This window comes from Eucyclogobius newberryi, unplaced genomic scaffold (assembly GCF_026437365.1).
Source record: "Eucyclogobius newberryi isolate DKJ021-1_F unplaced genomic scaffold, fEucNew1.0.hap1 SCAF_3, whole genome shotgun sequence".
Classification (NCBI taxonomy): domain Eukaryota; kingdom Metazoa; phylum Chordata; class Actinopteri; order Gobiiformes; family Gobiidae; genus Eucyclogobius; species Eucyclogobius newberryi.
This window is the reverse complement of record NW_027315945.1, coordinates 36,539,571-36,566,467: the sequence shown is the minus strand read 5'-3', so window position 1 is coordinate 36,566,467 and position 26,897 is coordinate 36,539,571. Positions and strand designations below refer to the sequence as shown.

The 26,897-nt window shown below is 45.9% G+C and overlaps 1 protein-coding gene across 1 annotated transcript in view; it reads left to right on the top strand.

Moving 5' to 3' along the window:
* Nucleotides 1-26,897, top strand: part of ascc3 (activating signal cointegrator 1 complex subunit 3) — a 227,263-nt gene that overhangs the window by 42,941 nt on the left and 157,425 nt on the right. The window contains exons 6-8 of the mRNA XM_072461519.1: nucleotides 6,712-6,913; nucleotides 7,662-7,797; nucleotides 11,416-11,541. Coding sequence (XP_072317620.1) covers nucleotides 6,712-6,913; nucleotides 7,662-7,797; nucleotides 11,416-11,541 — 464 coding nt within the window. The remainder of the gene's footprint in view (nucleotides 1-6,711; nucleotides 6,914-7,661; nucleotides 7,798-11,415; nucleotides 11,542-26,897) is intronic.

Below are 26,897 nucleotides of genomic sequence, written 5' to 3'. Positions count from 1 at the left end.
GTCTCCTGCTGATTAGCCCTTTAAATTGGCACGTACCTGTTTATCTCAATCGGTGAATCCCCGGCACGCGTCGGTGTAACGGACGAAACGGGCGAAGATCTGAGACGTTTAGAGACTTTACACACGATTCGTCATTATTTAAAGAAGCTATTGCAGATGTAGATGCAGTTTATTGTTGAAAAAGGTCAGGCAGTATTTGTGAAAGAGCCAAAGTCGGAAGAAAAGTGTGAGTAAAGAGGTTTGGGATGGAAGATGGAGTCTGCGTTTTCAAACTCACGGGAATCCATATTGCACGGCTCCTGGCTGATGTGTTTCCATCTGAATCTGATCAACTTTTGGTGCGGAACAAAACAGTATATATATATATTTTCTGACAAAAACGTTTCCTTGAGTATGAGATGGGTCGGTTGTGATCCGACCCAGAGTCCTGGAGACGCTCATGTCCTGCAGAGATGGAAGTCTGCGGCGCTAAAGCAGACGTTTAAAGGGCCCATGACAGGTGTTTACCATTTTCACATTTTGACTTTATGTGGTGTATTTTTACCTGTTGTACATATAAATTATAGTTTTACACCAATCGAGCAGGTATTTGTGGGAAAACGTTGAAAAATGTGTAGTAAAATGACAGGAAGTGACATCACAGTATCAACATTTCTCATCTCCAGTCAAAGTTTATGCAGAATTTATACAAACTTATTTGGTGTGTTTATACCTGTCGTACACATACATGATAGTTTTACACCAATCGAGCAGATATTTGTGGAGAAAACTTTGAAATATCTGTAGACAAATGACAGGAAGTGACATCACACCAGGAACACTCAATCCAGTCAAAGTTTATGCAGAATTTACACAAACTTATTTGACACTAAATATTAATTCAACAAAATAAAGTCTCTCTCATATGGTTTAATTTGTCAAATTAAAAAAAAATGACATTAGATGAGTTTTTGCTGTGTCATTTCTTCCTGTGATGTCATCAATTACAAACAGGAAGTGACATTATAAACCTAAAAAATTCTCTTCATTAAAATTCAAAACATATTTATCTTAACTACATTTTAGTTCAGCGAGCGGTACGACCTGTCATAAGCCCTTTAAAACCTGTTACCACCCACCTGTCCGCCGGCGAGCATTTTCTATATCTCAAATATTCTCTTACATCATCACTTTCATTTCCGTGGTCAATACCAGCAAGTTATACATCATTTTAAAGCTTATTTTCTCAACAAAACGAATATGTCATTGATTTACATTGAATAATATGCCCCAAGAAGCAATTGCCAATAGTTTGTGAGAAAGTCTCAACTTTTACAAATGCATGTCCTACCTGTTTGCTGTTTATGACGGACGAAACGGCTTTAATTCTGTACATCCTTGTACTCAGTCTGTCCGTAAGGAATCATTGAAAAACAATATCCACTTGTATTTTTCCTGAAGTTTTCCGATTTCGAGATATTGTCAAGTAAACAAACTTTTCTTCGTTTCTCGCCGGACGAGAATGCGCTTGTCCGCCGCATTTCTCCGTCCATAACAAATGACCTGTTTGACTTATAAGATAATGTTTTGCATCGATCTCTTCCTCAGACTGTTACCTACAGAATGAGACCATCCACAATTTTTTCTGTCACCGGGTTTGTTTGCTCCAGCCTCCGGAGGAAAAAAAATGTGGCGCTTCCGAAGCGCGCGTCCATCTTTGTTTTTAGCCCTTAGCTTCTGCTTTCTCCTGGTAGGCGGGACAAAGGCCTTATTGACACAGAATTCTCCCTGTTCTCGTGCGTAAGGCTGTCAGAGCCTAGATTTTTCTGCATTTTGCGACTAGATTTTACGCATCATGTTTTCTGATTTTATTAGCCTTTGGGACACGTATTTTGTTAGATATATGTATTATTATATCAATACAAAAATAAAATAAAAATATTATAATTTTCTTTTCTTTTTTTCATCTTTATATGGGAAATTCATGGGTAAACTCATAAATACACATTTTCACATATATTGTTTTTAGCAGTTATAATTGGTATTAGTGGCCTACAAAACATCAAAATGTATGTTTTATGATCATAGAGGAGCTAAAATTGTAATAAAGCAGTTTGGCACAGTTGGCACATATTTGGATCACTTGTTCCGAATATACTTTTTGATACATAAAGGTCAACAGCACCAAAATACCTGTTCCTAGAGATCTGAAACTTTACACAGTTGTTGTCAACAAGATAAACATCATGTACAGTGAACAGCATAAACACACAATGAAGTATGTCATGCTCAGGACCATTACACATTGACAATATTCAGGCAAGACTAAAAAAAGGATGTTTTGTTTATGTTTGGGCCTCTGTAGTGTAAGTTCTGAAGCCCTGACAGTGTCATGTGCACATCTGCAGAAACTAGAAGGCCTAAGCTTTCTAATGATGCATCACACTTGCATGTGGGCTGTAAGATCCTCTTTTAATAAGCAATGCCATTTGGGTATGTCCAACCATTGTGCACAGGGCGAAAATAGGTGGGTGGTAACAGGTTAAGTATTATAAAGTAAGACAAACTAAGAAGTAAATATATATAAGTACTTTAACGTGTGACTCCGCCTCAGTGCTGCCTCCTATAGACTTCCTCTCTTTCTCGTCCGCTGCGGTTTCTTTACATTTGCTCTAAGTTGAAGTTTGAGTGGTGTTGTCTTGGAAGAGACGCCCCCCCCGCTGATGCCGCCCCCTGTGGGACACTGACAGCTCTGCGCTCTGTCCAGGTGGAAACGGCCCCCTGTGGAGTGTTTGTGCTAATCCTGCTGTCTGGGTCATTAAACCTGCTGAAGGTGTGTGAGAGAGAGAAGGACATGAATCTGAGAAGAAGAAGTTACTCTGCCGTAACACTTTTAATTTAACGCTGTATAAAATCATCTGCCAAGTCGAACACTGCTTTGTGCAGATTGTTTTTCATTTAGTTGCATTTTGCATATCTTCAAAACTGCATTCACAATATTATCTAAAGTTTGATATACTCAGTTTTCTTTGTAATTATTCAGGTTCTTACACCATTATTTTTTACTATTGTCATATTTAAACATATACTTTTTAACACTTGCATACATTTGCATATTACATTGCCTGGATTAATTTGTTACTTCTTATTAAACCCCAGGCTCAAACATTATTCCAATAGCTTTAGCATTCATAGTATGTTGTCTTTGTGCTTTTCCCAACCTTAAGTGGCCAAATTAAACTTGATTATAATCATGGTAGAAAAACCTCAGTCGATCTGCTTTTCCTCTCTAATTGTAGTTTCGCTCGTGACATAAAGATTTTAATTACTAGTTTAATTGTTGCAATCCGTTGAAAGTCTGTCGGCTTTTCGCCCAAAGCCAAACGTATCTCGAGCGCGTCCCTTTGACTGCCGGGCTCTGGATCGCTCTCCTGGGTTCTGGATTTGTCCCGGGCTCAGGATTGCTCTCCCGGGTTCTGGATCGCTGTCCCGGGCTCTGGATAACTGTCCCAGGCTCTGGATCGCTGTCCCGGGTTCTGGATAGCTGTTCCGGGCTCTGTGGCTCTGTATCGCTGTCCCGGGCTCTGTATCGCTGTCCCGGGCTGTGGGTGGCTGTCCCGGGCCGTGGGTGGCTGTCTCGGGCCGTGGGTGGCTGTCCCGGGCCGTGGGTGGCTGTCCCGGGCCGTGGGTGGCTGTCCCGGGCCGTGGGTGGCTGTCCCGGGCCGTGGGTGGCTGTCCCGGGCCGTGGGTGGCTGTCCCGGGCCGTGGGTGGCTGTCCCGGGCCGTGGGTGGCTGTCTCGGGCCGTGGGTGGCTGTCCCGGGCCGTGGGTGGCTGTCCCGGGCTCTGTATCGCTGTCCCGGGCTCTGTATCGCTGTCCCGGGCTGTGGGTGGCTGTCCCGGGCCGTGGGTGGCTGTCTCGGGCCGTGGGTGGCTGTCCCGGGCCGTGGGTGGCTGTCCCGGGCCGTGGGTGGCTGTCCCGGGCCGTGGATCGCTGTCCCGGGCTGTGGGTGGCTGTCCCAGGCTCTGGATCGCTGTCCGGGCTGTGGGTGACTGTCCCAGGCCGTGGATCGCTGTCCCTGGCCTTGGGTGGCTGTCCCGGGCTCTGGATCGCTCTCCCGGGTTCTGGATCGCTGTCCCGGGCTGTGGTTGGCTGTCCCGGGCCGTGGATCATTGTCCCAGGCCTTGGATTGCTGTCCCGGGCTGGGAACTTTGACTTTAACATCCCATTTTAATGCAAAGTAAATGCAAATTGGCAGATAATTTGTAAACTTCTGCTCTCATAATTAAAGAAACCAACTTAATAAATCAAAATACATTTCTTAATTTGAGTACTTTAACTTTGTACATATACAGTGTCGTCTCTCTGGAGTACGTTTTTGGCTTCCCCTCCGTGCCCTCCTCGGTGCTAAATTGAGCCTGACACGTGGTTAAAGCTGCAGGTCGCTGCAGAGGGGCTTCACGGCAGAAGGGGGCTTGACAGTGACAGACAGGAGCCGGCGCTGGAGCAGGAGACGAGATAAAGACGAAATCATTGAGTCAATCAGGCCCGGGCCGCGGCGCAATCACCAGATCTCATCTGTTTTCAAGAGCAATTCTGCCTTTTATTGAGCTGTTGTGCCTCAAACAGGGAGCGGAGAGAGGGGAGCGGAGAGAGGGGAGCGGAGAGAGGGGAGCGGAGAGAGGGGAGCGGAGAGAGGGGAGGGGAGCGGAGAGAGGGGAGTGGAGAGGAGAGAGGGGAGCGGAGAGGGGAGCGGAGAGAGGGGAGCGGAGAGAGGGGAGCGGAGAGAGGGGAGCGGAGAGAGGGGAGCGGAGAGAGGGGAGCGGAGAGAGGGGAGCGGAGAGAGGGGAGCGGAGAGAGGGGAGCGGAGAGAGGGGAGCGGAGAGAGGGGAGAGAGAGGAGCGGAGAGAGGGGAGCGGAGAGGGGAGAGCGGAGAGAGGGGAGCGGAGAGAGGGGAGCGGAGAGAGGGGAGCGGAGAGAGGGGAGAGAGAGGAGTGGAGAGAGAGGAGTGGAGAGAGGGGAGCGGAGAGGGGAGCGGAGAGGGGAGCGGAGAGAGGGGAGCGGAGAGAGGGGAGCGGAGAGAGGGGAGCAGAGAGAGGAGTGGAGAGAGAGGAGTGGAGAGAGGGGAGTGGAGAGAGGGGAGCGGAGAGGGGAGAGCGGAGAGAGGGGAGCGGAGAGGGGGGAGCGGAGAGGGGGGAGGGGAGAGGAGAGAGGGGAGAGGGGAGAGAGGGGAGAGGGGAGCGGAGAGAGGGGAGCGGAGAGAGGGGAGCGGAGAGAGGTGAGCGGAGAGAGGTGAGCGGAGAGAGGTGAGCGGAGAGAGGTGAGCGGAGAGAGGAGAGAGGGGAGCGGAGACAGAGGGGAGCGGAGAGAGGAGACAGAGGGGAGCGGAGACAGAGGGGAGCGGAGAGAGAGGGGAGCGGAGAGAGAGGGGAGCGGAGAGAGGGGAGCGGAGAGAGGGGAGCGGAGAGAGGGGAGCGGGGAGAGGAGACAGAGGGGAGAGGAGACAGAGGGGAGTGGAGAGAGGGGAGCGGAGAGAGAGGAGAGGGGAGAGGAGAGAGGGGAGCGGAGAGAGGGGAGCGGAGAGAGGGGAGAGAGGGGAGGGGAGAGAGGGGAGCGGAGAGAGGGGAGAGAGAGGAGGGGAGAGGGGAGGGGAGAGGGGAGCGGAGAGAGGGGAGCGGAGAGAGGGGAGAGAGGGAAGAGGGGGGAGAGAGGTGGAGAGAAGAGGGGGGAGAGAGGTGGAGAGAAGAGGGGGGAGAGAGAGGGGCCAGTGTAGGCACAAGGGCAAAGGAGTGAAGTGTGACGACATGGGATAGACATACGCTGCAGCAGTGAGGGCTTTAGGGCTTTAGTGGTCCTAGTAACAACATTGAGTTTGACATTTTAATATCGTGACAACACTAGGCTTGATACGCAATTTAGATACACAAAATGATCACAAAAATAGCCTTTTTGAAGACATTTTCAACCCAAAATAATGGTTCTTCCTCTGTGTTCCAGTGTGGTCTTGTACTTGTGCTGATAAAGCTCAATGTTGTATTAAAACTGTGCAGGAAAGTTATGTTATTGAACTTTGAGTAACTTTTCAACTCTTTGTGGTATTTTTTTTAATACTGCATAGAATTATATATAATTATTGTACTGTTGCTGTAACATATAATTTATACTGAATATAAAGGATAATATCTGCCGAAAGAATATTATAGTGCATCAGACTGGAATTCTGGCTGGTAGTAGAGTTTGTAGTGCCCCAGGGCAGCTGTGGCTACAAAAGTGTGGAGTGCATGAATAATGTCTTCAGAGCTTTGAGAAAACCCTTGACGTCGCTGCACCTGTTATAGTCAGAGTTCCTTCTGTCTGCAGCGGTCCACATGTATTTCTCACTTTCCTCTGAGCTTCAAAATATTCACCGCAGTGAGTTTATGAGCACTTTTCACAACTCTCTGACCCTCGCGGTAAAGCTAACAAACATTAGCATGCTAACGGCGCACTTCCTGCTTCTGGGAGAATAAAACACTTTACAATTAGATGCTGAGAAAGCGCTGCGGTCTCATTTTCACCCGGACAGAAGCTTTTACAGAACATCTGCTCTGGGGCAAAACACATTTGACTTTTTTACGTGCAATGAAGGTACCGGCGCTTTAACGTCTCGACTTACCGTAGAGTACACAAATCTGTCCGTCTGAATAGCACAAAACGTCACAATATTAATTCCCCCCCTTTCTGACTTGTCCAGACTTCAGTCGGGTGTCGGGACCCGAGGGGTCCAAGCCGGCGTTCGGGTGCCAGGTGACCGTCCTCTCGGAGCAGGAGAAGCAGATGCTGAAGATGTACCGCAGAGAGGAGAAAAGAGAGCGGAAACGCGCCAAAGCCACGGACGACATCGACTGCTCCGAGGCGCCCCTGAACTTTGACCCCCGAGAGATGAGAGCGCAGCGGTACCATTTCCTCTCTGCCTTTATGTGTCCCGAGCCCACCTGCGTTCAGGACACAATCCTGGTTTAGACCTCTCAGGTTTATTCTCAGTATAGTCCTGGTTTAGTCCTGGTTTAGTCCTGGTTTAGTCCTGGTTTAGATCTGGTTTAGTCCTGGTTTAGTCCTGGTTTAGTCCTGGTTTAGATCTGGTTTAGTCCTGGTTTAGTCCTGGTTTAGATCTGGTTTAGTCCTGGTTTAGACCTGGTTTAGACCCGTTTTAGACCCTGTTAAGACCCGGTTTAGTCCTAGTTTCGACCCGTTTTTGACCCGTTTTCGACCCGGTTCAGTCCCGGTTTAGACCTTTTTTAGACCCGTTTTAGTCCCCGTTTAGTCCCGGTTTAGTCCCAGTTTAGTCCCGGTTTAGTCCCGGTTTAGACCCGGTTTAGACCCGGTTTAGACCCGGTTTAGTCCTGGTTTAGTCCTGGTTTCGACCTGGTTTACTTCTCGAGTAAATATACAAAAAGATAAAAGGCATTTTTCTATTGATTTCTATGTCCTCAGCTGTCCTTCTCGTTCTCTTTTGTCGCATCGTCCTCAGCCCACCCGCTCTCCTCGGCTGGTGGTAGCGGTTTAGACACATTTCGGTTGTGATTTAGTCCTGGTTTCCTCCTAATTTAGACATGGTTTGTCCCTAACTTCAGCTAAATCAACTGTAAAAAGCTACTTTGCGTTCCATTAAATTCACATTATGCTTTATTTTCTCTTTTCCAGGGAACAGTCTCTCCTGAACGCTCGCCGTGAGCCAGTGCTGTCGAGAGAGCGGGTCTACGAGAGAGTCCGATATCCAAACGTCTACGACTGCTACGCCGAGGCCACCAAGGCGCCGGCGTTTGTGGGCGGAGCCAGGGTAAGAAGCGCCCCGAGACATTAAAATATGCACGTATCGCCTTTCAGCCCAACTTACTTCAAAACCTTTGATTTTTGCACGAGTTGAGTTGTAATATTGCTGTGTTCGATTGTGACGTCTCCAGCGGCGATCATCTTTATTACTTTTTTCCCCTCGTTCAAGACCCAACGAGTAAAGAGTGAGTTAACGAGTATTATTAGTGTAACCTTGACATGACATTATAATAATTGGGATTTACCGTAAGTAGCCATCAATTAAAATGATTCAGGGCTTTAATGAGGACAGAACAGCTCCAGGACACAATTAGACAATCTTCAACACGATGGACTTAAGCCTCTGCCGTAAGAAGGAAAAACGTGATGTCATCATATTCTAAAGGTTTGTAACAGAAAATGAAGCGAGTGGCTCCGGCTGTAGAGACGAGTGCTGTGTTGATCCTGTCCTGTTCTTGGGCAAGGCACTTTATCTGAGAGAAAGGCCTTTGTGTGAATGTAAGCAGGAGTTTACCGTCTCTTAAAGCGGTGCGTCCGAAAAAGATGTATTATACATCCATCCATCCATCCATCTTCTGCCGCTTTATCCGGGGCCGGGTCGCGGGGGCAGCAGTCTGAGCAGGGACTCCCAGACTTCCTTCTCCCCAGACACTTCCTCTAACTCCTCCGGGGGGATCCCGAGGCGTTGCCAGGCCAGCCGAGAGACATAGTCTCTCCAGCGTGTCCTGGGTCTTCCCCGGGGCCTCTTCCCGGTGGGACATGCCTGAAACACCTCCCGAGGGAGGCGCCCAGGAGGCATCCGGAACAGATGCCCGAGCCACCTCAGCTGGCTCCTCTCGACGTGGAGGAGCAGCGGCTCTACTCCGAGCTCCCCCCGTGTGGCCGAGCTCCTCACCTTATCTCTAAGGGAGCGCCCAGCCACCCGGCGGAGGAAACTCATTTCGACCGCTTGTATCCGCGATCTTGTTCTTTCGGTCACTACCCAAAGCTCATGACCATAGGTGAGGGTAGGAACGTAGACCGACCGGTAAATAGAGAGCTTTGCCTTTCGGCTCAGCTCCCTCTTTACCACAACGGTCCGATGCAGCGACTGCATCACTGCAGCCGCTGCACCGATCCGCCTGTCGATCTCACGCTCCATCCTTCCCTCACTCGTGAACAAGACCCCGAGATACTTGAACTCCTCCACTTGGGGCAAGGACACCCCACCCACCTGGAGAGGGCAAGCCACCTTTTTCCGGTCGAGAACCATGGCCTCGGATTTGGAGGTGCTGATTCTCATCCCAGCCGCTTCACACTCGGCTGCAAACCGTCCCAGTGCATGTTGCAGGTCCGGGTTTGATGGAGCCATCAGGACAACATCGTCTGCAAACAGCAGAGATGAGATCCTGTGGTCCCCAAACCGGACCCCCTCCGACCCCTGACTGCGCCTAGAAATTCTGTCCATAAAAATTATGAACAGAACCGGTGACACAGGGCAGCCCTGGCGGAGTCCAACATGCACTGGGAACAGGTCTGACTTACTGCCGGCAATGCGAACACAGCTCCTGCTCCGGTCATACAGGGACCGGACAGCCCTGAGCAAAGGGCCCTGGACCCCGTACTCCCGAAGCACCCCCCAAAGGACACCCCGAGGGACACGGTCGAAAGCCTTCTCCAGATCCACAAAGCACATGTGGACTGGTTGGGCAAACTCCCATGAACCCTCGAGCACCCGATGGAGGGTATAGAGCTGGTCCAGTGTTCCACGACCGGGACGAAAACCACTCTGCTCCTCCTGAATCCGAGGTTCGACTATCGGTCGGATTCTCCTCTCCAGTACCTTGGAATAGACCTTACCCGGGAGGCTGAGGAGTGTGATCCCTCTGTAGTTGGAACACACCCTCCGGTCCCCCTTCTTGAACAGAGGGACCACCACCCCGGTCTGCCAGTCCAGAGGCACGGTCCCCGAACGCCACGCGATGTTGCAGAGACGTGTCAACCAAGACAGTCCTACAACATCCAGATACTTTAGGTACTCAGGGCGGATCTCATCCACCCCCGGAGCCCTGCCACCGAGGAGTTTGCGGACAACCTCAGTGACTTCAGCTTGGGTGATGGATGAGCCAGCCTCCGAGTCCCCGGTCTCTACTTCCTCTTCAGAAGACGTGACTGAGGGATTAAGGAGATCCTCAAAGTATTCCTTCCACCGTCCGACGACATCCCCAGTCGAGGTCAGCAGGCCTCCACCCGCACCGTAAACGGTGTTTGTGAGACACTGCTTCCCCTTCCTGAGGCGCCGGACGGTTTGCCAGAATTTCTTTGGTGCCGACCGATAGTCCTCCTCCATGGCCTCCCCGAACTCCTCCCAGGCCCGGGTTTTTGCCTCTGCGACAGCACGAGCCGCGGCTCGCTTGGCCTGCCGATACCCGTCGATGACCTCCGGAGACCTACAAGCCAGAGTGGCCTGATAGGCCTCCTTCTTTAGTCTGACGGCATCCCTTACTTCCGGTGTCCACCACCGGGTTCGGGGGTTGCCGCCACGACAGGCACCGGAGACCTTGCGACCACAGCTCCGAGCAGCCGCATCAACAATGGAGGCGGAGAACATGGTCCACTCGGACTCAATGTCCCCAGCCTCCCCCGGGACATGGGAGAAGCTCTCCCGGAGGTGCGAGTTGAATACCCTACTGACAGAGGGCTCCACTAGACGTTCCCAACAGACCCTCACAATGCGCTTGGGTCTGCCAAGTCTGTCCGGCTTCCTCCTCCGCCAGCGGATCCAACTCACCACCAGGTGGTGATCGGTTGACAACTCTGCCCCTCTCTTCACCCGAGTGTCCAAGACACGCGGCCGGAGGTCTGATGACACGACAACTAAGTCGATCATTGACCTCCGGCCTAGGGTGTCCTGGTGCCACGTGCACTGATGGACACCCTTGTGCTTGAACATGGTGTTCGTTATGGACAATCCGTGGCTAGCACAGAAGTCCAATAACTGAACACCGCTCGGGTTCAGATCGGGGAAGCCGTTCTTCCCGATCACCCCTCTCCAGGTGTCACTGTCATTGCCCACGTGGGCGTTGAAGTCCCCCAGTAGAACATGTATTATACATTTTAAAGCAATTAAGTTATTTTGTATGGTTAATATATCTTTAGTTCGATGTTGGGCGCGGTCAATGTTCCGTGCGCTCCATGTTGTTGGATGTCCCCCGCGTTGGATGTCCCGCGCGCTGGATGTTCCGCGCGTTGGATGTTCCGCTCGTTGGATGTTCCGCGCGTTGGATGTTCCGCGTGTTCGACATCGTGTGCGTTCGACGTTCGAAGTTATTTTGTATGGTTAATATATCTGTAGTTCAATGTAACGCGCGGTCGATGTTACGCGCGTTTGACGTCCCGCGCGTTCGTTGTCGCGGGTACGCAGTCGCGCGTGTTTGCTGTTGCGCGTATTTCGACGACGCACGTCATCGCCATCGCGCGCGTTCGACGTCGAGCGTGTTTGACGACATCGAGCGTGTTTGACGACGTCGAGCGTGTTTGACGACGTCGAGCGTGTTTGACGACGTCGAGCGTGTTTGACAATGCGCACGTTCGATTTTGCCCGCGGCCTTTGAGGCTGACTGTCGTATTTGTGTGTGACATTCAGCTGATGCTGCCCGAGGGAATCCGCAGGGACAACACAAAGATGTACGAGGAGGTGGTGATCCCGCCCAGCGACCCCATGGCCATCGGCTTTGAAGAGAAGCCCATCTACATCTCCGAGCTGGACGAGGTAACGCACACTTTGATGATGACACCGCTGCTTCTTCTTGTCTGTTCAAACTGCGGCGCGCCTACGTCTCGTCATACGCTTTTGAAAGACACACACAATACATGATTTGTTTTGTTATTGGCCTTTAAACTTGTTCTGTAGTACCTTTACTTTGGTATTTCTTGTGTGTTGGAGAAAAAAAATGGTTGCTTTCTGTCAGTCAGGCATTTCCCACGTCAGTAATGGAGTCAGAGGTCCATCTACTGGCTGCAGAGGGAATTGCATACGGCAGATGGACAAACCTAGCTTTCTCCCAACATGCGTGGGCTTGATGCAGTTCTACGTCTAGACTCTCATGACTTTCGATTTTCTTCTTCTTCTATAGTTGTTGTTTCTTTGGTGTTCCACAGCGACCGGCTTCCATAGATTCTTTAGACTTCTTCTTCTTTGGTGTTTTATGGCGGTTGGTATCCAAGTTTTATGTCTTAGACGGAGGACATCTGCTTTCGACTTCATTCTACGGCGTCACTAAACTGGAAAATCTGGAACTGTGCAAGTCAAAGATGAGGACTAAGCTAACAAGTATGAACAAGCTTAATGAAATAATGGTTAAGAAGGCTAAACACAGCTACAAGTATGTTCTAGATGAGGGAACGTTCTTATAAATAGCTCAATTTTGCATGATTTGTGTCCTTTAATGATGAATTATGTGCGGTTAAAGTCAACATTCTGACCTCACTGTCCTTTGTTTTACTTTTATTTAATATTCGTGCTGTCATTGTAGCATTACTTCTCTTCATACGCAGTGAAATGCATCGTGCGCCGCGTCCGCCAAAGCACGACAACCGAGGCCACGAGATCAATCGTCACAGAATAATGGAAATTATCATTTGGCCAAAGCGCCCACTTTTTCTTTTTTAAAAGCAGCATCTTCTGTAGAGAACCAAATATCCTGGCTCCATTCTGACTCTCTGTATGAAACCCTGCCAACCCTGCACTTTAGATACTTTAGACCTCTAAGAAACTCTGAAATGTATTCTTGTAATATCTTTGCAGTTCTTTAGTTTTATCTTCACATCACAAGGCTCCTGGATGAAAATGTGTACTTTTAACTGAATCTAGACTTCAATAAGTGAGTCACACAACGCACGCTTATCACTGTAAAGACAACATCCCAGGGTTATATATATATACATCACAAACATTGTCATTGTTGCAAGAGAAAGAAGACTAACTTTAACAGAGATATTACATTTAATACATTTAGTTTTAGTCTGGAACTTCTCTATTTAGTTCTGATTTGCTATTTTTCTTGGTTAAGTCAACATTTGTATCTATCGTAAACCGTAGACCAGCCAACCAGTCAATGAACCAACCAGTTCATTAAAACCTCTTCATCTGTATTACTGTATTTTCCGGACTATAAGTCACACCTTTTTTCATAGTTTTGACAGGGGTGAACTTATACTCCAGAGCGACTTATATGTGATATTATTTGTTATTTTCACACTGGCAACCACAAGAGGGCGCTCCAGGCTCTAAGCGACGCAGAAGAAGAATCTGCACTTCCTCTTCCTCTGGAGTTTGTGGAGTTGTTTAGAAGTGACACAGAGGAAGAAGAATTCAATGGATTTAGTGATTTGGGGTAAAACTGATGCTTTGGTAAACTTGTTAGCATGTTCTTTATGCTATAGTTATCTGAATAACTTTTCAAATGTTACGTTAACATACCAGACACTTACCACAGTTCTGTCTGTGCCTCATGTAGCTGAAGGTGTTAGCGTTAGCATACGTCATGTAGCTGAAGGTGTTAGCGTTAGCATACGTACACCTATTCACCATGTTCTCTCATCTGTTATTATTTTAAACTGTGTAAAAGATGAAATGTCTGTTCTTGGTCTTGGATTTGATCAAATACATTTCCCCCAAAAATGCGACTTATACTCCAGTGCGACTTATATCGTTTTTTTTCTTCCCTATTATGCATTTTTTTGGCCGGTGCGACTTATATGATCAAATATAGCGTTTAGTTGTGGTACTGTGTCATGTGTGTGCACGTTCTGAAGCTGGCGTGACACAAGTGCGAGTCTTGTCCGTGGAACAGGAACCGTTCCGTGCACACAATGGCCTCAGAGTGAAGTTCTCTTTTAATGGAAGTGCTGTAGCGCTCAGCCGCCCGTCACTGCCACAAAGACGTGTCACGGCGACTGACGTTCTGACAGACAAACTCGAACTGCAGCCGACCCGACACGCGCACGTCCCCATTGGACTTTAAAGCAGGCTCAACACTCACATATCGTTTTTTTTTCTTTTTGTGGCCTATTTTTTCTCACCTCAAATGCAACAATCAGCCCACATTTTATTTTTCGTGTTCATTCATAGTTAAATGCAGGTTGACGTTTCAATATTTTGCCCAGTAATCATGGCTCGTGTCTTGTATCTTTGCTTTCGTTAACATAATGTCGGTTTACATTTATGCGCATTTGATAAGAAGTATTAACACAACAAAATAAACCTCTTATTTACACATTATATAACCTTAACACAACATAAGACAAGGTTAACAAACAGAGAAATACAGACATACAGACAAATACAGATAAAATAAAACATATATAATACAAAACAAGGGCACAAGTGGGGACATTTTTGACCAGTGCTTTGACGTCATAAAATTGCATAAAATCCTTTAATTAAAAAAGTCTCTGGGTTTTGTTCCACTTACAGGGAGTTAAATTGCTGAAAGCCTTTGAGTACTTAAGTGTTTATATAAGTGAGAGTGGTGAGTTCTGTCTCCTTCTCCTGTAATGACCCTTAGAGCTGAGTGATGCACCGAGTTCAGAGGCTTTCAGACTGTTCAAACCAGTCACATTTGACCGCGTGACTGACCTTAGCTACTACTACTACTACTACTACTACTACTACTACTACTACTACTACTACTACTACTACTACTACTACTACTACTACTACTTCTACTACTACTTCTACTACTACTTCTACTACTACTTCTACTTCTACTTCTACTCCTACTCCTACTCCTACTCCTACTACTACTACTACCTACTTACTACTACCTACTTACTACTACTACTACTACTACTTACTACTACTCACTACTACTTTCAGAACATGCCTGAAGACCCTAATCCTAAACTACTGCGTTAGAACGGGAACAGGACACATTAAATAAGAGTTTCCTCATCCAAATTGTTGTTAGCACTCCATTTACTGACAGTAAAGGGAATTACCCCGAGGAATATACAAAAGCTAGATTACCCCGACATGCTAATGCGAGCGCGCGGGTTTGATCAAAGAAATGCTGGTGATGATTTATGAACTTAATAACAGCACAGGAGAATTCTGGATTTCTTAGTCTTGGATCCAGAAGGCCTTTTATTTAGATTATTTCCTTTTTTTCTTTGCTCACTGATTCTGCATAAATTAGCATTTTTTCAATCCCCTCTAATTCCTCCCGCCCCTCAAAAGCAATACTTATTTGTTTTGAGACGGACGGACCATGTGTGTCCCCGATTGGCTAATCCACCTGTCAGTCACGCCCGTCTAAACTCGGGGAGATGAAACTGTTATCGATCTGTATAAAAAAAAATACAGAGCGATTATCGTTCTGAACTTTCCAGGCAACGGATTTCTGTCTTCAATGTCACAAAACTAGTGTTTTTCTGATGCTCAGGAGGGGGAGGAGTTACTAAACACAAGTCACTGAACAAGCGTGAATTAAGCTAAATACAGGTCCAGGTACGTTTTTGATGAGCAAACAATGCTATGACGTGATGAAATGTTTTGCATAATACACATATATTATGAGATGTGTCTTTGTTGTTTGCAAAGACCATTTTATTTCCTAATTTATTTCAGTCTTGGCCATTTTAATTAAAATGCAATTATGTATTATTTTCTTTCTTTCTTTTATTTCTTTTATTTATTTGACTCTAAATTCAATTGTATTTTAGTTTAATTTAGTTTTAAATTTAAATATATATTTTTAAAGCCCTACAGTCAACACAGTCAAGGACAACAACACAGGCCCGGGCCATGTTCCCTCAGCCACTCGACCGCTCGTACCGGTCTGTTCCCCGTCCACACCGAGCTCCGCGGCGGCGCTCGTTTGAAAAGCCACGGTCATCATTGCCTGTGAAAGTCCCCGGCCGCCACGCTGTCCGTCCGAGTGCGCTCTGTAATCCATCACGGGGGACACCAGCGCCGCAGATTTTTTGGCGAGAGCGAAAAGGTCGACCCCCTCTCCCGCGACTCTGGCCTTTTGTTGATGAAGACCCTGAAGTAAAATGGCCTTGATTCGCGTTCTGTCACACTCCAGCCTCCCGGCGTAAAGTGCTCAAGTCTCTTAACCTTCCCGTCACTCACGCTAATGGACGTCGTAATAAACTGCGTTAGCGCCGGTGTAGCAGCGCCGTGATTAGGGCTAGTGCGGGAAGGAGAAGTGTTCCGTGACGAATTAATAAAGAGATGGTTTAATCGCATCTGGGTTTTAGCTCGGGCGTTGTTTGCATTCACGGTTAATGCGGTTGTGATGCTGGACGCAGGTGGAAGTGTGTTGGGACTCGGAGTTATTCCAACGCCTTTCCATTTGAATCTATGTCACGCGATGCAAAGATCTGACCTGTTAATGGACTGCAACGGTCTGAACAATGACTTTATTTGGGCTCAAATCGGGTCAAATGTGTGTCCCTGTGCAGGCCTTACTGACTGAGAATCCCTGGGTAAAATCTGTGCTTACGATGTTGGCTTATGACCGTAGTTTCAAGCCAAAAAGCTCCAACTTGAGACAGCAAAAAGTTTTTCTTTACCAGATCGTAAAAGAAAATCAAATGGAAAGCTTTGATATGTTGGCAAAACATCAGAAGTTATTATAATCAAGAAATAAACAAAGCAACAACCATTATAATCCTCTGACTGAAATCTTAATTAAAGGGGAATAATATCTAAAGGATACTAATGCATTAATGACTTGGGATGCCAATCTACTAAATATATTAACATTAAATGGGGAAAAAAAAGGGTAGTTTTGTTTTGACGGAAGAAGAATGGGAAAATGTATGTACTTTCACAATGGAGAACCACAAAGTTTTGGGATTTTTTTTGTGGGAATTTTGTTTTCCTTCACAACACCATGTCAAAGTGCTCACTATTCACACGGAGGGGCTGCATGTTGGCGGAATGGTGTATCTGGGCCTCAAAACCCCCACCATGGACGTAACGGATGGATATCACATGAAGAAGGCCATCACAAACTCCCCCAACCATTAGGACTGGACCGACATTTTATCCTTCTTTTCTTTTTCTTTTCTCATTTTGATCTTTGCTTGTCTTGTTTTCTCTCTGCTCCTGCCTGGTTCTGTTCTTGTTTTCTTTGTTTTATGTTTTATTACGACTTACTCAGAAACAAGTATATTTGAAGAAGAGATGGGGAATACTGACACACATTCTGTTAAAACCCTTGGTTGAGTGAGACTGAATGTATTGAATAACATCATTAACCCGTGTGTGAGTGTAGACATGAAGTACTCTACAAGCTTCTATGAAAAGTCCCATAGACCCTCGTACTGTCCCACAGACTGCCTACATTCTAAACTACTTTAAGAAGTCTTTGATGCAGTCAGTCCAATTGTTTTCACTTTGATTAATGCAATATTTTCCGGACTATAAGTGGCACCAGAGTATAAGTGGCACCGGAGTACAAGTCGCACCGGAGTACGAGTCGCACGTCGCACCCGAGTACGAGTCGCACCGGAGTACGAGTCGCACTGGAGTATAAGTCGCACCAGACAAAAAATCACTGGTGAATGAAATGTGTGAAAATCAAATCCAATCCAATCCAACTTTATTTGTATAGAACATTTTACCAACACAAAGTCTCCAAAGTGCTGCACAGAGTACAAAACAAGCAAAAGTAAAATAGGTTAAAAAAAAAATATGTACAAACAGAACAAAAACTAATTAAAAACAACATAAAATAATAAAAGACAGCTAGAGGACCACACAATTAACAACAAAATAACAAATAATATCACATAAGTATATAAGTATAAATATAAGTATAAGTCACTCTGGAGTATAAATCGCACCCCGACCAAAACTATGAAAAAAGGTGCGACTTATAGTCCAGAAAATACGGTAATCTCTTTCATCTGGCTGTGTTCCCTTTGTTTTTAAACATCCTGTTGTCCAGCCCCTTATTAAAAAGCTATAGGCCAATATGTAAACTTCCCTTCTTTCTACAGTCTTGGAAAAGGTTGTCTATCGCTAACTGCAGTCACACCACCTGCAGTTAGCCAGAGTACAGTTAGTTTATGTGTTTTTAATGATCTTTTAACACTTAATTCAGGAAATGCTGCTGCCCTTCTGCTTTTAGATGCGTCCTCAGCTTTTGACCACGGCATTCTGTTGTCTCGTTTAGAACTGTCTAAATCTGACATGTATCCTATGACGAAGTTGACAGGAAGCGTCCTTTTAGATTCAGAAACAATCCGTTTGTTTGCCGCTCGCCCGAATCCCTCTTTTAAATGAAGCTGGTTTTAGATTTAAGGAAGGCGTCCGTCTTTGGAGAGCTCATTTCCTGCAGGGTGAAATATTAATGATGTCAGAGGAGGACATTCTTCACTCAGTGGGGACGAGTGGAAGAGGGAGAGCTACAAATGTAAATCCGCTGTATTTGTCATATTTTAGACTGTAGCAAAAAGAACAACAATAAGAAGAGAGATGAAATGTGCATCGTGCAGTCCTTTGCGACACACATTTAGTCAATGTCTCATAATTTTAAGGTATAAAATGTCCAAAAACACAATTCTTGGTTGAACAAAAATGAATAACTAAATTAGGTTTGTCAAAAAAGGAAGAAAAAAGACTCAATAAATACAAATAAATGCCAAAATCAGAGCGAGTTGAATCAGTGTTAAAGCTGAATGAAGATAGCTTTCCTTAGACTGCTCAGTGTCTAGATCAGAACTAGTTTAAGTCCACTCCTGTTTTCTATCTTTCTCTCTCCTCCCTCCATCCCTTTACTCTCTTTCTCTCCTATCTTTCCTTTTCTATTTCTCTCTCCCCCATTTCTCTCATCCCTCTCTCCTCTTGGCTCCATGCTTGTCCTTTCTCTGTCTTATTTGTCTCTCTTTTCTTCTCTTTCTCCACACTTCCGCTTCATTTCTTCTATCTCCATCCATCTCTTTCATCTCCCATATCTTTATCTTTCTCATTCCGTTGTCTCCTCTCTCTCTCTCTCACTAATCTCATCTTCCTCCCGTTAGTCCTCTCTTTCTCCCTTCTCTCTCTTCCTCTCATTTCGTTGTCTCCTTCTCTCTCTTCCTCTCATTTCGTTGTCTCCTTCTCTCTCTCTAATCTCCATCTTCATCCTGTTAGCACTCTCTTTTTCTCCCTTCTCTCTCTTCCTCATATCCTGTTGTCTCCTTCTCTCTCTCTAATCTCATCTCCATTCCGTTAGCTCTCTCTCTTTCTCCCTTCTCTCTCTTCACACTCATCCATCCTCTTTTCTATCGCTCTCTCCTCTTTCTCCCTCTCTCTCTAATCTAGTCTCCATCCCGTTAGTCGTCTCTTTTTTCCCCTTCTCTCTCTTCCTCTCCTTCCGTTGTCTCCTTTTCTCTCTAATCTCCATCTTCATCCCGTTAGTCCTCTCTTTTTCTCTCTTCCTCTCATTCTGTTGTCTCCTTCTCTCTCTCTAATCTCATCTCCATCCCGTTAGCTCTATCTCTTTCTCCCTTCTCTCTCTTCCTACTCTTCCATCCTCTTTTCTATCGCTCTCTCCTCTTTCTCCCTCTTTCTCTTCTGAAAAACCTTCTCTCGCGCACGTCGTTTATTGAAAGCTATAACGGAGAACAGCTTGGACTTTAACAGCTTTTGTGAAACATTAAAAGCAGTGGCTTTATTAGAGGGTCTTTTTGACTAACGACTGGAGCTATTAAAAGCCCTCTTAACGTAAACGGACAAACACGTAAACATCTTGCAGCGTTGCCGCAACGCTCAAAGGAGTTAATGCATTCGGAACGCCGCGGCGCGCTCGTCGCTTCTCCCTCCGCGACCTGCTAATTGTGAGGGAGAGTTTAACCTCGGAACGACACACTTTGCCAATGTTGTTGTTGTTGTTTTGTTGCTTTTAATGGCGGTTTGCAGCCATCTGAAAAAGTGCATTTACCGCCACCTTCTGTAGTTGTACGTCTTCTGCAGTTGTACGTCTTCTGTAGATGTACGTCTTCTGCAGTTGTACGTCTTCTGCAGTTGTACGTCTTCTGTAGATGTACGTCTTCTCCAGTTGTACGTCTTCTGTAGTTGTACGTCTTCTGTAGTTGTACGTCTTCTCCAGTTGTACGTCTTCTGTAGTTGTACGTCTTCTGTAGTTGTACGTCTTCTCCAGTTGTACGTCTTCTGCAGCTGTACGTCTTCTGTAGCTGTACGTCTTCTGTAGCTGTACGTCTTCTGTAGTTGTACGTCTTCTCCAGTTGTACGTCTTCTGTAGTTGTACGTTTTCTCCAGTTGTACGTCTTCTGCAGTTGTACGTCTTCTGTAGTTGTACGTCGTTTGTAGCTGTACGTCTTTTGTAGTTGTACGTCTTCTGCAGTTGTACGTCTTCTCCAGTTGTACGTCTTCTCCAGTTGTACGTCTTCTGCAGTTGTACGTCTTTTGTAGTTGTACGTCTTCTGCAGTTGTACGTCTTCTGTAGTTGTACGTCTTCTGTAGATGTACGTCTTCTGCAGTTGTACGTCTTCTGTAGTTGTACGTCTTCTGTAGTTGTACGTCTTCTCCAGTTGTACGTCTTCTGCAGTTGTACGTCTTCTGTAGATGTACGTCTTCTGTAGTTGTACGTCTTCTGTAGTTGTACGTCTTCTCCAGTTGTACGTCTTCTGCAGTTGTACGTCTTCTGTAGTTGTACGTCTTCTCCAGTTGTACGTCTTCTGCAGTTGTACGTCTTCTGTAGATGTACGTCTTCTGCAGTTGTACGTCTTCTGTAGCTGTACGTCTTCTGTAGTTGTACGTCTTCTCCAGTTGTACGTCTTCTGCAGTTGTACGTCTTCTGTAGCTGTACGTCTTCTGTAGTTGTACGCCTTCTCCAGTTGTACGTCTTCTGTAGTTGTACGTCTTCTGTAGTTGTACGTCTTCTCCAGTTGTACGTCTTCTGCAGTTGTACGTCTTCTGTAGTTGTACGTCTTTTGTAGCTGTACGTCTTTTGTAGTTGTACGTCTTCTGCAGTTGTACGTCTTCTCCAGTTGTACGTCTTCTCCAGTTGTACGTCTTCTGCAGTTGTACGTCTTCTGTAGCTGTACGTCTTCAGTAGTTGTACGTCTTTTGTAGTTGTACGTCTTCTGCAGTTGTACGTCTTCTGTAGTTGTACGTCTTCTGTAGTTGTACGTCTTCTGTAGCTGTACGTCTTCTGTAGCTGTACGTCTTCTGTAGCTGTACGTCTTCTGTAGTTGTACGTCTTCAGTAGTTGTACGTCTTCTGTAGCTGTACGTCTTCTGTAGCTGTACGTCTTCTGTAGCTGTACGTCTTCTGTAGCTGTACGTCTTCAGTAGTTGTACACTCCCTGTAGTTGTACGTCTTCTGTAGCTGTACGTCTTCTGTAGCTGTACGTCTTCTGTAGCTGTACGTCTTCTGTAGTTGTACGTCTTCAGTAGTTGTACGTCTTCTGTAGCTGTACGTCTTCTGTAGCTGTACGTCTTCTGTAGCTGTACGTCTTCTGTAGCTGTACGTCTTCTGTAGCTGTACGTCTTCTGTAGCTGTACGTCTTCTGTAGCTGTACGTCTTCAGTAGTTGTACACTCCCTGTAGTTGTACGTCTTCTGTAGCTGTACATTCCTGTAGTTGTACATCTTCTGTCGTTGTACGTCTTCTGTAGTTGTACGTCTTCAAAGTATGTGTTTTACGCTATATTGTAAAAAAGGGAGAAAGAGCTTGTTTAAAGGAGTGCTAACTTTTCTTGTCCAAAGTTCACAATAATATGTTGAATGATAAACTTCCTGGTTTGAAAGCATCGTTTTATCGCAGCAGAACTTTCTCAAGACCTTTTTTCCTGTTCAATGCTGACATGAGCACATACTTTTTTCTTGCACTTTTATATTTAAATTCTTTGGAGTATGACAGCAAATACTCACACAAAGTGAAAAGTAGCACATCTGCTGTTAGCCTCTTGAAAATATCACCGTAAGTATCTGATGAATGAATATTGTGTTCATATTGTAGCAGATCCAACACCAGACAAGTTACACAGTGTTACATTACTCGACATTACACCATGTTTTTCAATGAAATACTGACATTTGAAAATGCCAAAGTAATCACTCCGAGCCACACAAGGACGACGAGATGTTTTATGCACAATCACGTGGGACTGCAGCGTGTGGACAACAGCATCAGGGAGACTCCTGTCGACAGGTGCGGGGTCCTGTTTGCCTGGAATGTTCCACAGTATGGCATTAACCCTGTGTATTCTATATATATATATATATATATATATATATATATATATATATATATATATATATATATATATATATATATATATATTTTTATGCTTAAGTGATCTTTAAAAGTCCTGGCGGAGTCACCTGATGTTAAAGTGCCTCTGATAGGTTTTTACGATTTTCTAATTTTGACTTTATTTGGTGTATTAGTACCTGTTGTCCGTATACTTTGTAGTTTTACACCAATCGAGCTAGTATTTGTGGAGAAAACGTTGAAAAAGCTGTAGAAAATGACAGGAAGTGACATCACACCAGGGACACTCATTCCAGTCAAAGTTTATGCAGAATTTACTCAAAAGAAACAACTTTTTTTTGACTCTCTCATAAGTTTTTATTTGTCAAACAAAAAAAATTGTGACATCTGATGAGTTTTGGCCCAGTGTTTGCTGGGTAATTTCCTAGTGTGACGTCATCAATTACAAACAGGAAGTGCAATTATAAATCTAATAAAAAATATGCTACTCTGTGAAAACATTTGTATGATTTTTAGCAAAATTCTACATACGTTAATCTTGACCGCATTTTAGTTGCAGACCTGTAGGGGGCGCTTTAAAGGCCACACTGGAACATTACAGTCAAAGTGTCAAAACATTTGTGGGGCTCTCGATTATAAAACGCAGCATATAGTGTTTACGTGACAACTGCTGGGTTCTTTTTGGCTAAATACATCATCATTTTTTTTTGTATACTTTGTTGTTGTTGTTGTTGTTTTTCTTCTCTCCCTCCTTTTTCCTCCCCCCTCACTCCTTTCCCCCCTTTCCCCTTTCCCCTCCCTCCTCACTCCTTCTCTCCCTCCTTTTTTCCTCCTCCCTCACTCCTTCTCTCCCTCCTTTTTTCCTCCCCCCTCCCTCCTTCTCTCCCTCCTTTTTCCTCCCCCCTCACTCCTTCTCTCCCTCCTTTTTCCTCCCCCTTCACTCCTCTCCCCCCTTCTCCCTCCCCCTCACTCCTTCTCTCCCCTCCTTTTTCCTCCCCCCTCACTCCTCTCCCCCCTTCTCCCTCCCCCTCACTCCTTCTCTCCCCTCCTTTTTCCTCCCCCCTCACTCCTCTCCCCCCTTCTCCCTCCCCCTCACTCCTTCTCTCCCCTCCTTTTTCCTCTCCCCTCACTCCTTCTCCCCCCCTTTTTCCTCCCCCCTCACTCCTTATCTCCCCTCCTTTTTCCTCCCCCCTCACTGCTTCTCTTACCTCCTTTTTCCTCCCCCCTCACTCCTTCTCTCCCTCCTTTTTTGCCCCGCCCTCACTCCTTCTCTCCCTCCTTTTTTGTCCCCCCTCACCCCTTCTCTCCCCACCTTTTTCCTCCCCCCTCATTCCTTCTCTCCCCTCCTTTTTCTTCCCTCCTCCCTCCTTCTCTCCCCTCCTTTTTCTTCCCTCCTTCTCTCCTTCCTTTTCCCTCCCCTCTCTCTCCTTCTGTCCCTCCTTTTTCCTCCCCCCTCACTCCTTCTCTCCCCCCTTCTCCCTCCCCCTCACTCCTTCTCTCCCCTCCTTTTTCCTCCCCCCTCACTCCTCTCCCCCCTTCTCCCTCCCCCTCACTCCTTCTCTCCCCTCCTTTTTCCTCCCCCCTCACTCCTCTCCCCCCTTCTCCCTCCCCCTCACTCCTTCTCTCCCCTCCTTTTTCCTCTCCCCTCACTCCTTCTCCCCCCCCTTTTTCCTCCCCCCTCACTCCTTATCTCCCCTCCTTTTTCCTCCCCCCTCACTGCTTCTCTTACCTCCTTTTTCCTCCCCCCTCACTCCTTCTCTCCCTCCTTTTTTGCCCCGCCCTCACTCCTTCTCTCCCTCCTTTTTTGTCCCCCCTCACCCCTTCTCTCCCCACCTTTTTCCTCCCCCCTCATTCCTTCTCTCCCCTCCTTTTTCTTCCCTCCTCCCTCCTTCTCTCCCCTCCTTTTTCTTCCCTCCTTCCTTTTCCCTCCCCCCTCTCTCCTTCTGTCCCTCCTTTTTCCTCCCCCCTCACTCCTTCTGTCCCTCCTTTTTCCTCCCCCCTCTTTCCTCCCCCTCACTCCTTCTGTCTCTCCTTTTTCCTCCCCCCTCCCTCCTTCTCTTCCTCCCGTTCTGCTCAGAAAATGTATGAGACAGAAAACATGAGGTGGAATGGACCGGCCTCCATCCATAATTAATCCACCTTGATTGCGTTTGCTAATCCAGTTTTGATGTGGCCTCTCGCCAAAAGGAAACACGACTTAGCGCTTCAGAATCTAAACCTGGACGGCAAAAATGTGTTGTTTGTTCTTCGTCACGTCGAGGAGTCGTGCGTTTTGAGACCTTTTTATAATGGTTTTCCCTCTCGAAGTTTTATTTTGAAATCTCCGTTTTCACCAAACCCCGACACACGCCCACCGTTCCGTACAAATAGTTATGAGTTGTAATTGTTTGAGTTTCATGTGCCTACTACCCACATACCAATCGACACATAAACAAGTAGATTTACTTTTGAGTTACTGTTGGTACTATAAACGGTCCAAATGACCACGTGGCAAAGATCAACAGATGTGGGTTTATTACAATATTTTTGGGCCTTTGTGCAATGAACTGTGGAATAAATGAATGAATTTCGACGCTCAGGCTAGGTCGTGGGCAGAACATAATGTAAAAAATAAAACAATAAAGATATAAGAAAACAATAGCTTTATATAGCCTAGTAATAGTTATTTGTGGACACACAAATCTGCAGCAGGTGAAAGACTGAGTCCATATTCATGCAGCAACAGGAACATGGACTTTTGATGTGATTTCTGACATTGTCATGACATCATATTATGACATGTTCATATCACAGACATGTTTCTGCTCAAACTCAATATGAGCTCGCTATTTTCATAATTTAAGATGATCTTAGTGACAAATGATTAATTGTGTTTGTGTCCACACTAATGTGACTGTGAACACAGTCATGTTCATACTTTATTACACTCTGACCTGTGTTTTTACCTGTGGCTGATCTGTCCAGGTTTGTAGAGGATGCTTTCCTCACAGAGGTGTTGGCACAGAAGATTGTTTTCTTGTTGTTAGCTCCACATTAGCGCTACTTTTAGCACAGCTCTAACGTTCACAAAACTGTCTCCTTTCTTTCTTCCACGTGTTTCCCAAAACCACACGTCTCTTTCACAGCGCAAACCTCTCAAGTCTGTAAAGTGCTCTACGCTCTTCGGCACTTCTCAGCCTTCGGCACTTGCACCGGCTGCACACATATCATCAGAAACTATTAAATATAAATTAGAAATGTTTGGCTGGCCAGATTAAAACGTCCCGGGGGCCAGATTCGGCCGGCAGGCCACCAGTTTGACACCTGTGCTCTGGTATGGCTAATCCGGCTCTAAACAGGACTAAACTGGGGCTAATCTGAGTCTAAACAGGACTAAACCGGGGCTAATCCGGGTCTAAACAGGACTAAACCGGGGCTAATCCGGGTCTAAACAGGACTAAACCGGGGTTAATCTGGGTCTAAACAGGACTAAACCGGGGCTTATCTGGGTCTAAACAGGACTAAACCGGGGCTAATCTGGGTATAAACAGGACTAAACGAGGTCTAAAAGTTGTCCACATTTGTCTCAGTTGGTCTAACAAAGAAATGATCCTGAGGGAGGACAGAAACATGGATACATTTACTCTAAACTCTGCAAAACCATAAAGCGCTGTCTGAGTACCACCAAAAGGAGCTCACGTACCGCCAGTGACACGTACCACTGTTTGAGAAACACCGGTGTATCGACTACGAGCACTTTTACTGCTACCTGATATCAGTAACTGTATTCAATATATTCAAATAATAAAACGTTCAAGTCACGTTAAAGCCAAATCAAGAGTAGTTTCAATAAGATCATTTGTCCATTTGCCTTTAACAGTGTATTTACAGAGTGCTGACTATTTAACTCGGATATTATTCACAATTCCTGCAGCGTCCCGGTGCATTTACGCAGTATTTCCTCCTCCCTGGTTTGTTTGTCGGGGGCGGTTGTTTGGCCCGGTCATTTAGCACACGCCGCGCGCAGGTTTGGAGCGAGGCCGATAAGCTGTTGTGAAAAAAGTGGCAATTAAAAAGTTGATCAGGCTGTCAGCCCAAATGGAATGAAATGGAACCAGAAAGTAATTAAAGGGACGGCAACAATTATATCTCTTATAGCTCCCCATTACCGAACGCACACAAGGATTTAATTAGCTCTGGCGCTCGCACGGCAACTCGGAGGAACTTGGCGAGCTCCCCTTTGAACGCGGATCATGCTAAGACAAAACGGGGCGAGTGAGATGATGTCAACGTGGAGTTATTTATACATCACATTTGAGCTCAAACGGTTCAATGCGCAAAATAATTCATAAATAAATCAGAAAAAAGCAGAAAATTCAGCTCAATTTACGATTAAAAAAACTGGAGAAATAGGTAAGTGTTTAACAATTATTTAAAAACTTTTCTGCTGCTTTTTTGACGCATTAAACAGACTGTTTAATTTATTTGGGGAAAATGTTTCTGTGATTCAGGTCATAGTTTAACATTTAGTAGCGTCATTTTACGGTTTTAAATGTTCTTTTTTTTACCCAAACCACATCTTTGTAACAGCGCTTCCGGAAAGTATTCCCTTTTTCCACATTGCGTTATGTTGCATCATATTTTAAAATGGACTAAATTCATTATTTGCCTCAAACTTCTACAAACAAAAGCCCGTAATGACGACGTGAAAGCACTTAAGTATAAAATAAGTACTGCATAAGTATTCACAGCCTTTGCTCAATGCTTTGTTGTAGCTCCTGTGGCACTAATCTCAGTCTAACGCTCCGGCCATGGCAAGTGTCTCCCGTTCGTCTGCTGAACCTCCAAACGCTGTTCAGATCGCTCCAGAGATGTTTAGATCGCTCCAAACGTGTTCAGATCGCTCCAGAGATG